The 18,347-nt window shown below is 37.4% G+C and overlaps 1 protein-coding gene across 1 annotated transcript; it reads right to left on the bottom strand.

Annotated features, from left to right (window-relative positions):
• Positions 1–17,375: 17,375 nt before the first annotated feature.
• LOC104893860 (uncharacterized) lies at positions 17,376–18,121 on the bottom strand. The gene is made up of 2 exons (XM_057394746.1): positions 17,735–18,121; positions 17,376–17,630 (listed from the first exon to the last, which is right to left on the bottom strand). Exons 1-2 carry the CDS (start codon positions 18,119–18,121, stop codon positions 17,376–17,378), a joined length of 642 nt encoding a protein of 213 aa, XP_057250729.1.
• Between the last annotated feature and the right edge of the window lie 226 nt (positions 18,122–18,347).

Raw genomic sequence — 18,347 nt, 5'->3', positions numbered from 1 at the left:
ATCCAATTAGGCTTATAATTCTTCCTTTAAAGACTTAGTGACGAATTCTTTCTATTTTAAAACATATTTCAATAAAACCTTTGCAGCGAGGTTGTTAAATACGCCCTCATCCCGTGTAGGTGAAATAAAAACATGCTGCCAATTTGGCCACTCCACCAGGGAGGATTCAAAAAAACTTTATTTTTTAAATGATTAGGTGAAACTCAAAAAATACGATTCATTCTCTTTCTAAGCCTTAGAATAACATTACGATTTTGCATATACATGGCTATTGCTTAAGCCACCATAAGGGTAATCTTTCTTTCCTCATTAGCGCATGTTCTATGCACAAGGCCACTCCTAGGGGTTTTGCTATTTATCTTTGCGAAAGCTTCCTAAGCAATAGTGTTTGATCTTAGTCATAAGCAAACCTGCCCAACAATGGGATTGTTCTCTTATTCCTAACTTTATAACTGGAGTGCGTCTGACACGTGCACACCTTTTAAAGATAATGTGCGAAGCGTGGGGTCAATCTCTTAATCATGGATCCTTTTCAACCTTAACCTAAAACTAACCATAGTTTCAAACGTTGAACTGGACTTTTAGGTTGAAACTTTTTCATCCATGTTATATGACATTTGCTTGTAATTAGGATGCTTTCCTATAATTGACTTGTCAAATTTTCGTTGTTATGCATTGCGTCAAATTTAGCTAAAGCCTCGCTTAAATCTCTGAAAAGCATATCAGGGGAGCAATGCGCCAGACGCATTAAGGTGTGTATGGCCACTGCTTTCGCGCCAGCACACGGTTGTGCGCCGTGCACAACAATCTTGGGTGGCACAGAGTCTGTGCATCACATATTTTTGATGATTTAGAATCATGGTGAACATCTTAAGGGTCATTTTTGTCTAAGAATGAAACTCACGTATTCCACATAAAAAGCAGTCTTTTATGCATATAATCTAAGGTCGAGTATATTCTAAAAAGTGCAACTAGAAGAGTGATGATGGTAGAGGTAGAGTCGTTATGAATGTCCACCTTCATTCTCTAGGTCTAGTTTACATCTCTAGGTAAACCCTAGTCAACTCTTTTGACTATAAAAGATCAATTCATTCCATAGGTCTAGCTTACATCTCAACGTAAACCCTAGTCAAGTCTTCAGACTATATAAGATCAATTCATTCCATACATATAATTAGCATCTCTATGTAAACCCTAGTCATGTCTTCGAACTATAAAAGCCCAATTCATACCCTAAGTCTAGCCTGCTTATTCCAAATATGAGTTCAAAGTCTAGCCATTCTTATTATCTAGCCTGCTTGCTCAACCGTAAGTTTAAAGTCTAGTCATCTTTAGGTTTAGCCTGCTTACCCTAAATGTAAGTTCAAAGTATAGCCTTCCCTAGCACCTAGCCTACTAATTATTCTCCTGTAAGTTCAAAGTCTAGTATTCCCTAAAGGCTATAGGCAATCTTCTTTGATTATAGTCTGCTTATTCCATATGTAAGTTCAAAGTGTAGTCCAATCTACTTGGATAGTCTAGTTTAGTTAGCTTGCATAGTCCAGTCCAGTCCATATCTTCATATGCATATAGTTAGTCCCATGTCAGCATCACAGTCAAGCCCATACTAGTACAATGCCATTCCCAAATTAATTTCCATTTTTTTTCGCATTTCAAAAATCATTTCTTAAAACTTATAGGTAATATCGAATAGATTATGTTCATGATCGGTCGCGAGATTACAACTTAGGGATGCCTTAAGGAGGAACAAAATGTGAGCCTACTCGAAATCTCAGAGTCATGATTATTACTTTTAAGCACTTTCACAAGAGAGGCGCGATCACTTCCATAGGGTCTACTATGCACAGCACACCTAAGAAAAGAAATCCGAACGATGAAACTTACACTTCTACGACAAATTCCAGCTGACATCTAATGTCAAATACCATCATATATGCTTCGAATTCGATGATGAAACCCAAATTAGAATATCCCCAAATGACTTTAATTAATAAAAAATTAAAAGGACATACTTTGAATTAAGAGTTATTCCGCTCTCTTCGCCATCATCAAAAGCCATCATCCATAACCCACCTCCATACAACCCAAAATAAAAAATCCTTCTAAGCCATCATCCTCCACAATCCTCATGCCAATCATCCCTTCAAAATCAAAGCTCCATAAATATCCTTTAATTCTTCCAATACACAAAATCGAAAACTTTTATGCAAGCCTTACTACATATAAAAGTATCAATGCTAGGAAAATATATAAAAAAGTTGAAAGACTAAAAGGCGAAGAAAAAAGCATGAGAAAATTGCAGACACTTAGTTGTGTCTCCCCATTTAAGGGTCCAATGATGAAAAATACCGCGATATTAGTTGGCGTAACCCAACAGAAGAGTAATAAGTAGAACCATCCCAAAATACATTTAAAGTGTGTTATAAAATATTATTCTAAAATCCCATTAATATTCATGATAATTGTTGTATTTTAAATCCATAAAATATTTTGAGCCTATTTAGAATATTCTAAAAGCCAAATTATTTATTTATTATTTTCAATAGATATTCTGATAAATTAAAATCGAATTTTTACTTCGCAAAAGTAAATTTCTGGATTTTAAGGGATAAAAGCAATCCTTTAAAACGTGTCAAAGGAAAAACTCTAACAAATGAGCTGGACGCAGGCGGTGCGCCTAGCACGTCATGTGCGCCCAACACATTTCGCCAAGATGTGACAGGCGCGCCATTTTGCGCCTAGCACGCAAATCTGTGAGTCACATATAGTTCTGTGCCTAGCGGATCACTCTGTGTGTTACACAACCTTTAATGTTTTTATCTTTAAAGAGACGCGTACCACATGTGCCTGGCCTGGCGCAGGGGAACACGTGAAGCGCACACTCCTTTTTGTCACTAGTGGAAAAAGGTTGATTTGCGTCGGACCCGAGACCCCTATTTGCGTCGGACTTGGGTTCGACGGCACAGGTCTCGACGCAGATGACCTATCAATGATTTGCGTCGAATGTAGAAACAACGCAGATCTTCATCTATTTGCGTCGCACCTTGTATACGGTGCGACGCAGATGAATATCCCAACCCAATTCAGAGAGCTTCAGAGGGTAATGTGCGTCGCACATTGCCTAGTGTGCGACGCACATGAGTGATTTGCGTCACACCTTGGGTTAGGTGCGACGTAAATTGCTATCTTAATAAAAAAAAATTTTATTTTATGAACTAGCTATACTGCATTCAACAAACCACCAAAATTCGAACTAGGCTATATTGCAATCGAATAGTATAAGAAGTGAATTGAACACAACAGAATAAACAAACAAAATTCCATAATATCATAGTATCATAATTTATAACTCAACACAAAACAATAAACCACAAAAATTCCATAATTTACAACTCCTACACAAAACAATATACCAACAAAATTCCTAAAATTAAAATATCAACGAAACTGATTATGGAAGACAAAAGCATCTAACTTCAATTTCCTTCAATTTCCGATGAGGAAGACTTCCAGAAAAACCAAAAACAGATCTGGAAATGAAAATAAGAAAAAAAAGTCAATAAAAACTCAGATATAAAAAGTAAAAAAATAGAAGAATATAATTTTCAGATGCATAAAACTCGAAGACAATGAAAAAATGAAAAATGAAAAAAATGAAATTATAGATCTGAAAACAGAAAATGGTAGACCAGGAAATTATAAAATCAGATTGAAAAATTGAAAAAAAAACGAACCTGTCAAAGTGAGAGAGAAGAGTGTTCATTCTTATCAAACTCGAAGTCGACGGAGAGAGAAAGAGTTTCATCCATATAGAAACGAAGTCGCCAGAAAGAGAAAGTTTTATGTTGTACGTTTTATCCATAAAAAAGCGAAGTCGATTATACGTCCATCGACGAAGTCGATTGTACGCCGTCGACGAAGTCGATTGTATGCCGGAGACGAAGTCGATTGTTGTTTGTTCGTTGTTCGCCGGAGAGAGAGAGAGGGAGAAAGTTTGAGAGTGAGAGAGAGAGAGAGAGAGAGAGAGAGAGGGAGAGAGTTTGAGGGTAAGAGAGAGAGACGCGAGAGGGAGACGAGAGTGGCTGGAGTTTTTTTAGGGTTTGAGGGTGAGAGAGGTTGGAGTTTTTTAGGGTTTGAAGGTGAGAGACGAGCATGAAGCGTTTAAGAGGTTGGAATTTTGGGCTGAACTGCGTTGGATGGGCCAAGGGGGCCGACGCAGATTAGCCTTTTGCAACGCACTTTAGTAAAGTGCGACGCAGATATGGCTTAACAATGTGCGTCGGATGGGCTTTTGTGTCCGACTTACATGAGCTATATGTGTCGCACATCAATAGGGAAAGACGCATATAGCTCATATCTGGTGCTTATGCAAGGATGTTTTGCGTCGCACTCTTAATAGCATACGACGCAAATTAAGTTTTGCGTCGTTTTGCCTTTCATGCGACGCAAATGGGGGGCCCAAATCGTCATTTTTCTACTAGTGTCTATAAATACCTTTGATTTCCTGAATCAATGGATCTTTTTCTGTTTTATTTCTCAAGAATTTTAATTTACAAATACTCACGTAGTATATCATGAACCTCCAAACATTGCAAACACATCAACCAATACTTTTTACATTCTTAACCGTATTGTGCTTTTGGTTCCATGATTGCTTCTCCTGAAGGTCGTTACGCTCTTCGACCTACGCTGCATGAGTATAATTCCTGAAGACTCTTGTATAATTCCATTACTTTCATTGCCTTGAGGTTACTAACAACTTCTTGTCATGATGTAGATATTCAATAATTAATCGTGTTTTATTGTATATTCGAACCTATTTTACTCTTATTTTTGAATATAATATTCATATTGCTTTAATTTCCCATGCATGATTTTTATCACCCTATGTTTTTATTTCTAAACAAGACCTAAAGAACTGTTTTAAATAATTCAGATAATTTGCACAACCTAGTAGGTACCTTGTAATAATATTTCTTAATAACTCGTCGCTAAACAATAGTCTTTTGTATGTTTCCTGAACCAATTTCGACTAATATTTTTAGAGCGTATAAGCATATTAAATGATATTTCTTATGCATAAAATCATGATATTAATCGATATTTAGTAGAGGCCAACAATGGGCATCATTCTTGACTATATTTTTAGTCTCACCCTTGAAGTTAATCTATGGTTCACTAACTATAGACACATAATCGTGTCTCCCAATTTAAGGATCTGATGATGAAACATACCGCAGTATTCATTGGTCCCACCGAAGGACAGGGAAGGCATGCAAAACTATTTCGAAAAGTGTTAAAGTTCTATTTTGAATCCCAATTAATTTTTCTTGATAGTTATTTACCTTTCGGACCCAATCCTTTGAACAAGCCCAATAATTAATTATTTTAGGATAATTAATTATTTTATTTTGATAAATAAATATTTTTCAATTTAATCTCTTAAAATTAGCTTTCTGGAGTCAAAAGATGAAATAAAAATTTTTAGAACGCATTTCATACAGAGCTTTCAAAGTGTGCCAAATAAGTAAGGTGGTGCGCCTAGTGCACCATTGTCCACCTGACATGTGGCATTATGTATTACCCAGAGGTGTGCGCTTGGCGCACTCCTCTACGCGACACACAATTTTTTTTTTTTTTTTTTCAAAGCGTGTACCACATGTAGGCTTTCTACTGGTCAGGTCGCGTCAGGTGCACCAATTTGTGCGTGACCCGTGGAGCTGCAAGTCACACGTCATCTTGCACTTGGCGCATATGGTGGGTTAAGCGCACATTAGTTTTTCTTATAAATATTGTTGCTCTCCTTACGGTTTTTGGGAATAACTTTAACATTCGACTTTTACATTATACTTTGACAAACTATTATAAACCTCTCTACAAATACTCACATATTTCAAGCACAAACACATTCAAATCTACGTATATACTCAACATAGTTTCCAGCTCCATTATTGCTCGTCCTGAAGGTTGTTAATCTCGCAAATCTAAGACACGGTATAATCCTAAGGGTCCTTGAATAAATTTCTCTATTTTTATATTGAATTTACTAATTGTTTCTTTCCTGATGTAGATATTTAATATAAAATATTTGTATTGTATATTCTAATCCGTCTTATTTTTTATTTATTATCATACATTATTATATACTTGCCTGATTATTCTAAACATATTATACAGTTTTTCACCAAATGCCCCCGAGTTTTAACAAAATTCTCTTACACTCTTGAAAATACACCTGATACCCCTCAATTACTGTTTATTTACATTAAATACCCTTACACTTAATGGACGTTAGTGCACTGTTACTGCTTATTTACAAGAATGCCATTAATTTTTGGCGCCATGATGATAACCCCCCTCTGTCAAACATCTTCAACCCTATTCGAAAAAAATTAGTCCCCTCAACTTACTTCCTCTCTTCTGGGTCATCCATGGAACCGTAAAACTCGAACCTTGTAGAAAATTCTCGATTCATTTGGTGCGCATTAGCGAGTTTTTTCGTGCGATTATTTTGGAGTGCAAAAATTTAAAGAACAAAATGAAGAAAAAGCATGAGTTTCTGGAATTGCGAAAAACATGAGGGTGTACTCAACCCAAGAAGCTGATGAAGTGTTCCCTAGCACATCTCAACCAGAACCTGAGCCTCAAACGCAAGAACCACAGGTCTAATAGCCCACCACAAAACAACAGCCCACCCATGAATAAACACAGCCCACCAAACAAAAACAACCAACAAAAACAACTCCCAGGAAGAAGACCACAACAACAAAGCCGCAAACACCCAAGAAGAAAAAATTCACACCAAGGCCCAAGCACAAGGTAGCCCCTCAACAACAACTCACCCCCTCAGAGCCCACAACCTCATAGCCCACCTAAGAGCAGTTCACCCGCTCACAACCCACCTAAGAAGATCCTACTCCCTCACATCCCACCCCTTCACAGTCCACCCGGCCTACTTCCTCATAGCCCACCCCCTCTGAGCCACCTTCACCTCCACTTCCCGGCCTACATAACCACCACCATCAGTGCAAGGGAAAGGTAAAAGGGTTAGGCCCTCATATTATAAAGTCCCTAAAACCACAACTAAAAAGCAGAGCACCTATGTTCTAAAACCTTAGAGGACAGGGAGAAAGGATAGTGGAAGGAGAGCAAGACTACATGGACTAGATTTTGGTGATGATGATGGAGATGCTGAGAGCAATGATGATGAAGATTTTGTTGATGGGGAGGATGAAGAATCATCTCAGGGTGATGATGTGTTAGGTGAGTTTGTGGTAGAAGAAGGGGGGATGATGACCTCCTAGATGATGATGTTTCTGAGCTTGGTTTTTAGGATTAACTAGATGGAAGCTCAACCATGGACAAGTCGTACAATAATGGGAAAATATGAACTGGATAGGCATGTGGTAGTATAGTATAAGAGTCTTCGTTAATCTTTCCAACTAGAAAGGTGTTTCTAGAAGTTCTGGAAGACTTTTGCATTCAAGAAGGGTTTGGCTTTTGTGTTTTAAAGGCTGATAACAAGAGGTTTATTGCTTCTTGTGTCATGGAAACAAGTGAATGGAGGATACATGCTTCCAGGTTAACTAACAAGATAAGTTGGGCCGTAAAGACTATCAAGGGGGCACAAAATATGTGGGAGATTGGAGGAGAACCCCGTGATTTCTTCAAGTTAGTTGTGTAAGCACCTACCTGATATGATTAAAAGCACTCCTGAAATTCCAGTGGAATCTTTACAAAAGATCACCCAAGAGAGGTTTAGGGTGACACTGAAGAAGAAACGGTTTTATAAAGTCAAGGTCATCGCTAAGGAGCATATTTATGGGGGGTTTTGCTGAGGCTTATAGCTTGTTGTTTAGATATGCTGAGGTTATTAAGGCCACCAACCCCAGGGTCATAAGCATTGGTAACTTAGACAAGGAGCACAGATCAGGTGGCACCTAGATTCAAGGGTTATTTTTTCTCTTTTTGCTGTCCAAGTCAGAGGATTTTTAAGGGGGTGTTAGGCCTTTGATAGGCATTGATGGGGCACATTTGAGCTGATACTATAAGGGGATCTTGCTGTCAACTCTTGGTGTGGATGGTAATAATGAGATTTTTTTGATTGCTTATGGGATAGTTGACACTGAGAGCGCAAAATCTTAGGAATGCTTCTTTAGGAATTTAAGGGTTTGCTTTGAGAAGGAAGGGTGCACCAAGGATGACTGGTGCTTCCTTATTGATAGGATGTGAAGGGGTGATGCTATTGTCCATGGGGTGTTTCCCAAAGCAAGTAGAAGGGTGTGCTGCCAGCATCTTTACATGAATTGCAAGAACTTAGGCTGGAGTGGAACAACCTTCTATAAATAACTGTTTTGGATTGCAGAGAATGCTTACAACACATATGTGTTCAACAAGGCTATAGAGAAGATCAAGTCTTTTGATGTAGATGCTACAACATACCGCTAGACAACACACAGTGCAGTGGTCTAGGTACATGTTTGACACAACAATCAGTTGTGATCACAATACCACAAACTTTATTGAAAGTTTCAATGCTTGCACCAAAGCTCATAGAGATTTACTTGTGATGAATCTTCTTGAAGCTATTCATTATGACTTTATTTTTTGGTTTTCAATTACAATATTATTCATGGTCTAATGTTTTTGTTCTATTTCACAACCATTAGATTCTAGTTCATGAAGAGTATTGGTGCAAAGTTTGACAAGGCCATTTACATGGAGTCCCACTTTCATTAGATCTCATTTAAGTGAGCAATGTTTAGGCGTTTCCTTTTTTTATTTTATTTTCATTTTGGAGAAATTTGGATATTTCTATTCTCCCAACAACTTACCCCATATGTTCTTATATAAAACCTTTTTTTTCCATCTTGTGAAAACCTTCTCATCCTATTTTTTCAAAATTCACTTTGATTGGTGAAAGACGCATTCCAAGTCTCCATTTGATGCCTCCACAATATAAATCATCATACATTATCCCATGTTGCCATCTCATAACATCTTTCATAAAAAACCATAATCAAATATATTGTCATTTTCCACAAAATCCATAATAAAATACATCATCATAAACTTCCCTTCATAAAATAAATTTAGTCCTTCCACGGAAAGTTCCTTCTCTTGGCAAGGGTTTTGAGAAATTATTTTTTTAAAAAAACACAATTTTATTAAAAATTGCTATTTCGAAAACATTGCTTCCTTAATTTTACATTTTATTTCTTGTCCTATCCTTTTTTTTTGTGAGCCCAAGATCAATGTTTCCTTGTCAAACAAGAGAACTGAGAAGATATATTCGAAACCTCGTACACTTACATGAAAAGGTCAATCTGGTGAAATAGCTAAAGCAAGGGCATACTCTGAAACAAGTATGGGTAATGAGAAGATCACTTAGTTAATTGGTATCATCAATCGATTGTACAAGAACTTGGAAGAGGTCACTCTTAGTCTGCACTAAGTTGAAAGTGGTGAAACTGCTGGATTCCCAAAATAAATGGGAAATATTGTTCACAAGGTCACCAACAAGGGGTCTTAGTTCGATCTGGATGAGAACCACAAGTTCAAGAAAAACTGCCTAAAAAGTTTTCTAAAAGTGACTTTCCCAAGTTCAAGCCTACTGACAACCCCAAATATCACTTGAGGAATTTCAAGGCCACTATGTTCATTAAGTTTGTGGACCCTGATCTGTAGCCAATGGTATTCCCAATATCGTATGACCCTATGTGTCAAAACTAGTTCCATTCAGTGGATCCCAAACATGTTGAAACTTGGGGCGATGTTACTAGGGAGTTCATGAAACAATATGAACATAATACTGTAATCCAAAGCTCACTAAGGGAATTGGAAGTGCTGAAACAAGAAAATAATGAAGGCTTTACCACCTACCTTATAGGTGGAGAGAAAAATCTTCTCATATGGTCTCCAGGCCTCCCGAAAAATACCAAATTCGCGTCTTCGTCGTTAATTTGTTGCCTAAATACAAAAATCATCTCAACTATTAATGTATCAAAAACTATACAAAGTTGTATGATATAGGAGAGTAAATTTAATATGACTTGTTTGAGAATGTCAAAATTGATAACAATCATTATAAGGGAAATAATGACAACAATAAGAAAATTGAATATGTATCCACTTCTAAACGTGAAGAGGTGAATCTTCTTGGTGGACCGAATAAATCCTTCTCGAGGAATCAAAGGAGGATATTCACTCCAATAGACATGTCATATGCCACTCTTTTGATCGCCTTCACTCAAAAGGTGCTATGTTCACTATTTGACCAAAATGGAACAATAAGGTTGAAACATGTCATCGAAGACATGATTGATGAAGGTATATTTCCCATTCCTCCTGCAGGGCAGAAACCTAGAAACCAAAACGGGCCATTAATAAATTTTTGGTTATCTCCGAGGATCAATATTGTTATGATCCCTCCATCTTGATTGCACCAATAGGAGATTCCCCCCCCCCCATTATCATTATTGTTGAAACATTTCCGAATATCAATTGTATATGGGAAAATGATGACGAAGACGAATATGTCACTGAAGGAAGAGACAATGATAAGCGAGAATGTATCTCTCCACCCCCTTAATTATATAACGACAATAAGATCATCGATATTTGGAATGATTGTATTACCCGAGGGGGAGATTGGTACTGAAATACCGAAGCAGTACGAGTACTCACCCAAACTGGAAAAGACTAAATCAAGCAATTCAGAACAATTCTCCATAATTGTCTGCATCTCCGGAACAGCTTTTTCGCTAAGCGAACGCTCTTATTCTACAGCTCTTAAAAATAAAATCCGAAATTAATATTTGGCAGTTAATAGCTTCCTCTCATGAACATTGTATGGCATTAATAAATTCCTTTATGACAATTAATGTGTCATCCGACACATCCCCTAAAGGATTGGTCAACTTCTTGACTGTTGATAAGCCAAATCTAAGGAAAAGTAATTTCCTTACTGACGACGACCTTCCTTTCGAAGGCAACAAGCATACATAACAAGGCTCTGCATCTTACTATGGCATTCATGTGCATGAATGTCACAATGACATTAGTAGACAATGGATCTGTGATCATTGTGTGTTCATTGCAAACTGCACGTCGTCTAGCTTTTAAGGATGCGGATGTCGATTTCAATCCTTCCCATCAAAGCATCCGAGCATATGATAATTCTCGCCACCAATCCTTGGGTTCTATAGCCCTAAATATCTCTGCAATGGCTACCATGACTTCATGAGCTTGGTGCAGTCGCTTCTTCCTTACATCAAAATGTTAATATGATTGTAGATGGCATTCCCATAACACTCGATGCCTCTACAATGAAAGTCCAAATAGTAGACAAGCCTCTCATTCATAAAAGAGGACTCAGCGCTGTTCACCATACACAATAAAGGACACTTCCTAGGCATGTAATTGGGTAGTAAGAAGTCTTTTTGGCTTAGGATATAAACCTAGTAAGAAGGAGCTAATAGAGCGTATTACACAACAAATAGTGTATCACAATACAAAGGATAAGGACAGTATCCCTTTCAATCCACTATAAATGGGCAATTTCTAAGGGAAGGAGAAGAGTATCCTTGATGTGACTCCCCTGAAGGAGGGATCTACCCAAGATTTGAAATTTTCTTGGACTGTGACTTTCCAGAAGAAGGGATTTTTGATCCCACAATTATATTGTTCGTTGGAGACTGTTTAGATTATAAGGCATTGGGACTTCTATTCGGTCAAGAAAGAGTCGAATGCCAAAAAAACACTACTCATATTCACACTGTGTTACAACACGAGGCTTTCGACCCTACTATGCTAATCACTCCTCCAAGTGGCACCATGTAAGGATGGAGGAAGATTATTAATTTGACTACTCATAATGGAAAGAAGATTTTCTTCACCACTATGGAAAGGCCAATGTTCCAAGAGTCCGAGTCATCCAAGTCAGAGTCTGAGTTTGAATCTGATTCTCTTGAGTCTAGTGTCCTAGTTGGAACTATGTCTGAGTCTGTTAATCCTATTATCCAAATAGAGTCATTTTTTTCTGATGAGTCATTGTTCAACACTATGATTTTCGATTTTAGTCATATGAACTAATTTGCTTATAACTTGTGCACTATCTCTACTTCTTCTTCTCCTTCTCATTCCGATTGCAACAATGAATCTTAAAAAGAAATAACTAAAGTAGTGGAAGAACATGAAAATAAGACTCGAATCATCGAAGAAACTAAAAAACTTAATCTTTCAAATGATAACGAACCAAATAAGGTAAGAATTGGATTAACTTTCAATGTATACGAACATGCCCAGTTACTCATAAAGTTAATTGAATATATTGACATATTTGCATGGTCCTATCTATACATTCCAGGCATTGATCATGAAATCACTCAGCATACAATACCGTAATCGACGACATGAAACCTGTCAAGCAAAAGTCTTACAGAGTGAAACCCGACATAGCCTTGAAAATCAAGGAAGAAGTTATTTAATAACTTAATGCATGATTTATTAGTGTAGCTAATTATTATGACTGGATAGCTAATGTTGTGCATGTGCCTAAGTAATGTGGGAGGATTAGATTGTGTGTTGACTATAGAGACCTCAACAAAGCAAGTCTTAAAGACGTCTTCCCCTTACCTCACATGGATATCTTGGTAGACAATATTATCTATCATGACCTTCTCTCCTTTATGGATAGGTAAAAATGGGCAAGGAATATATGGAAAATAACACCCTCATCACACCCTTGGTGACCTTTTACTACACTATTATACCTTTTGGGTTAAAAAATGCTAGGGCCACCTATCATAGAATTGCGACTACCCTTCTCCATGACATGATGCATAAAGAGGTAGAAGTCTATGTAGATGACATGATAGTTAACTCTAAGGATAGAGAACGACACCGTACTGCCCTTGCAAAGTTTTTCATGAGACTTTGAAAATATAACATAAGACTTAACCCACAAAAAATTTCCTTTAGGGTCACTTATGAGAAATTCCTAAGTTATGTCATCCGTTCTAGAGAAGTTGCAATTGACCTTACTATGATAATAACTATCATGACCATACCTTCACCTAAATATGAAAAGCATATAAGGGGGTTCTTAGGCAAAATTCAGTACATCAGTAGGTTCATCTCTAAAATAACCGAGGAGTGTGAGGCTATCTATAAAAAGCATAAAAAGTGTGTCGCTGTCGAGGGGGATGAGGATCGCCAAAAATCCTTTGACAAAATCATAAAATACATATCCAATCCACCTATTTTAGCACCCGCATACCTTTAAGACTCTATCTGAATGTGACTAGACCGATGTTGGGGCTATGTTGGCACAAGAGGTTGATGGGAAATAGTGTGCCAGTTACTACCTTTGTAAAAAACTCCTAGACTAAAAATGTCGTTACACTCCCTTAAAAAAGCTTTTTCTTGCACTAGTCTAGGCCACTAAGAAGCTTAGGCATTATATGCTTACTCAAACAATCCACATAGTGTCGCAAATAGACCCTCTGAAGTTCTTATTCAAAAAGTCATCCCTCAATGGTAGCCTTTCCCGCTAGGTAGTAAGGTTTGCCGAATTTGACTTAAAATTTATCCCTCATAAATCACTCAAAAGCCATGCCGTTTCAGACTGCCTAGAAAATTTCCCTGTATATGAATCTTGCGAGTAGTATGAATTTCCTAATGAAGACCTTCTCAAGACGGAAGATGAAATTTGGGTGTTATACTTTGATGGTGCTTCCAATCATAAGGGATGTGGCGTTGGGGGTACTCCTGTATGTGTTAAACTTGACTTTGACGTTACTAATAACGTAGTCAAATACAAAGCATGCATCAGAAGGCTCCAAGCCACAATATCCTTCCATATTAAGAAACTAAGGGTCTATGATGATTCATGTTTGATCATCAACCAAATGTCTAAAAGATGACAAGTACGAAATGAAAGCGTCTTGCAATACCAAGCCTATCTAGAAGCCATCGATGAACAAATACCCGAAATATAATACATACCTTCCTCGAGAAGAAAATCACTTTGTTGATACTTTGGCCGGTTTAGCCTCTATGATTAGGACTCCTCGCACCATCCAAGAAATGCCCTTTTCACTGAGAGACGGAAAGAGCGTCCTTACATTCAGACCTTAGACACCGGGCCAGATCAAACTACTTTCGAACCCCGGTTTAGTGACATGCTCGACTACCTAACTAAAAAGTAATATCCACCTGGAGCTTCAACAAGAGCCCATCATGCCTTAAGGCTCTTGGCCTCCCAATATGTCGAATATAACGGGATATTGTACAAAAGACACCACAAGGCGTGCACCTGCTATGCATCAATAAACCATATACCATGATAGTTATGCATCAAGTCCATAATGGTATATGTGGTACGCACATGAAACGACGTATGTTAGCACAAAAGATCATTTGCTTAGGCTACTACTAGACTACAGTGGAGAATTATTGTTACCTCTATGCCAAAACCTATCCATAATGCCAACCATGCGCTAATTATTAACATGTTCCACCTTCTTTGTTATACACCTTTACATAACCTTGGCCATTACCAACTTGGGGAATTGACATTATTGGTAAAATAACACCACTTGGTACTGGGGGCATGAATTCATCCTCGTGGCCATAGACTACTTCACCAAACGGGTAGAAACAACATCATGTGCTAAATTGACAACCAAACATGTAACTGCCTTCCTAGAAAAGACCATCATTTATCACTATCAAGTACCCCATTAAATCATAAGTGACCAAGATACCCATTTTCAAGGCAAATGTGAGCAAGTCCTTGAAATATATAGTATGAAGCATCATCGATCCTTCCCATATAAACCCGAAGCTAATGGTGTTGTGCGGCTAATAAAAATACCGAAGTCATTATCAAGAAAATGACTAAAAATTATAAAGATTGGACAGATGAACTGCATTATTTTTCCCTGTGAGGGATACCGCACTTTTATTCGCACATCTACCAGAGCTACACCTTATTCCCTTGTATACGGCGTAGAGACTATCAAACCTATCAAGTTAGAATTACCATCCCTACGGATTGTCTTGGAAAGTGAAATCCCCGAAGCTGACAGTTAGCCGTCTTGCATCATCTGCGAGTTTTATCAAAATCGTATCACGCGATCTTTCAATAAGAAGGTCAAGCCCCGAAACATTAAAGAGGGTGACTTAGTGCTCAAGGCATTAACGAAAAATGTGTTAGATCCTTGAGGTAAATTCAGATCTACTTGGGACGCTCCATATATCGTCAAGACAATCCTCTTTGGAGTAGCAGCTCAACTTATTGACATATACGACATTGAATTTCATAATCTAACTAATCTTGGTCCACTCAAGAAATTATATTGTGTAAAACACAACCAATTTATTGATCGGTAAAAATAATCCAATTCTTTATCATGAACTACGTGCGGCCTGAAATCTATTTGGATACGTAGTCAACCTTGTACAAGGTTTGGCCCCTTTTATAAGCAACATCTTCTTCAGTCCATACGAGTCTAAAAAAAATCGTAATAAAAAATACTAAAAGATCAATTATGCCTCTCACACCAAATTACGCCAGACGGAATCGAGCTAGGCCTCACACAGAACAGTGCGCCAGATGCACCTTTCTACGTCTAGCACACCACCCCGTAGTGTTATTGGTTCGATCGTTCTTCCGGCATTCGTTACGATGTTGTTATAGAAATATACGAAAACATATTTTTTGCGACATATTTAGGCTCACTTCGGTCTAAATAAAAAAAACTTTGCTTTTATTAATATTGTTGAATAAAAAATAAACATAAAACATAAGTTATATGACTATCCTATAAAATAACTATGTGGCATGCAAGCCTTTTTTAAAGCAATAAATAAACATAAAAACAATAACTCAAAAAGCAAATAATACTAAGAGGCATTGTTGCAATCAGTCCTGTTTTTGTTCTACTACTTGGCCTCTTTTGCCTCCTTTCCTTTGTTAGAAGTTTCTCCCTTTTCCATTTGTAGATTTGGTCCACGAGTTTTTCTTTTCTCCCAATACACCATCTTTTCCCGCCCTTTACGTATAGGACTTTTTCCTCTGTCGGTCCTTTTCCTAGCGACTACACCCGTGGTCCAACTCTTTCTCGCACTGGTATTACCTTAGGTATTAAACGCTCCTTCACAGAGGAAGTCTTAGTAATAGGTTTTTAGCCACTCTTCCCGGCAGATGGGTTTACAACTGGTTTCCTACCCATTTTATTCAAACTCACTAAAGTTTTCGCCATAGCACGGGGAGTAATATTGCACTTTTTAGCCACTTCAGAAGATTCCTTCTCCCCCATCTCTTTTATCATAACAGGGTCCTTAGTTAACATCCACACTACATTTTCAATTTCTAATGTTTCCTAGGTATACCAAATTGGACACTCCCCCAATACCTTTCCCACTTCCTGATTCCACTCCAGGTGAGGCTATATATTTTGAGTGCAATAGTGTCATCTGCAGGAATTAATTAGTTGTACCAATACTGTCTCAATACCCTCGAAGGAAATTAAAAAGTCATGCTATATAGACTACACAACCTCACATATAGATAATCATTAGAGCACCATTACTCACAATGTTAAAAAAAATCATCCCACTCTCTTTCTAACTTTATCTCTCTAAAAAATAACATCCCACAATCTTTTCCACTCATCTTCTTAACAATGAACCAAAAAAAGATCATCCCCACTACTTTTTCCTCTCTCTCTTACTTTTTGACCCCACCCAACTACTTTTTCTCTCTCATCACCCAACCACCATCATAAAATATTTTTATTATTTACTTTTTAGTGATATGAAATATTCAGTACTAATTTATATTTTATTATTAATTAATTAAATTATTAATTATAAAATTATAATTATCATTTTAATAATTAAGTTATCTACATAATAAGCTTATATTAATACGTAGTGTGCGTAATTCGCGTCTTTATTAAGTAATAGAATACGAAATTAGCTACCACTATCTTATGCATACATAATTAACGATTTACTAATTAATTTTTCAGACACAGTTAGCATTTTTAATATAATTTTAATAACGAAATAAATAAAATGCTACATTGGTTTGACAATTACAAACTCAATTAAGAAGAAAGTACATATATAAAACTTAACTATGATCGAAAAACATAGTACTCAATTAAAAATGAAATACATAAAATGCTCTTCATTAGCGTTATGACCAAATTTCTGCCATATATTGACAACCAGATCACATTTCAAGGATTGATGCACATGTTGATCTTCAATTGCATCTCTATTCGCCATGTACTGGTTGATATCTACGATCCGGTCATGATAATATTCAAATTCGTCCTATTATTACTTGTGTTTGTAGTGAATTAGGTAGTATCTGTGTAGTGTGCATATGTATCTCGTTCATCTTCCACAATCATGTTGTGCATTATAATGCAAGATAACATGATGTCATTGAGAATTTCCTCATCCCATGCGAGGGACAGTCTACGAACTATAGCAAACCAAGATTGCAACTTTCCAAATGCTCTCTCTACATCTTTTCGAGCTCCTTCTTGGTGTTGAGCAAATAACTTGTCCTTCCGAGTTTGAGGACATGTAACTGAATGAATGAATGTTGCCTAGTTCGGATATATAACATCAGTGAGATAATAATCCTTATCATATTGGTTACCATTCACCGTAAACTGCACGGGTGGTGCTGCCCTTCTAAAACACCCTAAACACAGGAGATCAGTGAAGAACATTTAGGTCGTTGCACAAACCTGGTATCCGAAGAAAGAATGCATGTCGATAAGTCACGATCAGCAACAGCTTCAAGAACTAAAGTAGCAACACCAGCTCTTCCTTGATATTGTCCTTTCCATGCCGACGGATAATTTTTCCATTCCCAATGCATACGATCTATGCTGCCGATTATGCTCGGAAATCCATGTTCTTCAGCGAATTCGAGTAGTCTAGCGAAATCATCTGGAGTAGGCCGTCTTAAGTACTCCGCACCAAATTTTGTGTTAACCCCCTTCGTGAATTTCATCAATGTTATTCGAGATGTGCTTTCACTAATTCGCACATATTCGTCAAGTGAACCCGCCGCTACCCCGTACGCAAGCATTCGAATAGCCGTTGTACACTTTTGTAGGGGCGATAAACCTAACTGACCCGTAGCATCTCTTTTTTTAGTGAACCATACATCACTTGCAATGACACTTTCCAAAATCCAAAGAAAGACATGTCGCTACATTTGAAATCTTCGACGAAATAAACAAGCGGATAGAGTGGTTGATCAGCAAAGTAATCATTAAACAATCGTCTATGACCTTCCTCCCTGCCTCGATTAG

The sequence above is a fragment of the Beta vulgaris genome, chromosome 5, assembly GCF_026745355.1.
Source record: "Beta vulgaris subsp. vulgaris cultivar EL10 chromosome 5, EL10.2, whole genome shotgun sequence".
Lineage (NCBI taxonomy): Eukaryota > Viridiplantae > Streptophyta > Magnoliopsida > Caryophyllales > Amaranthaceae > Beta > Beta vulgaris.
This window is presented reverse-complemented; position numbering and strand designations above follow the sequence as displayed.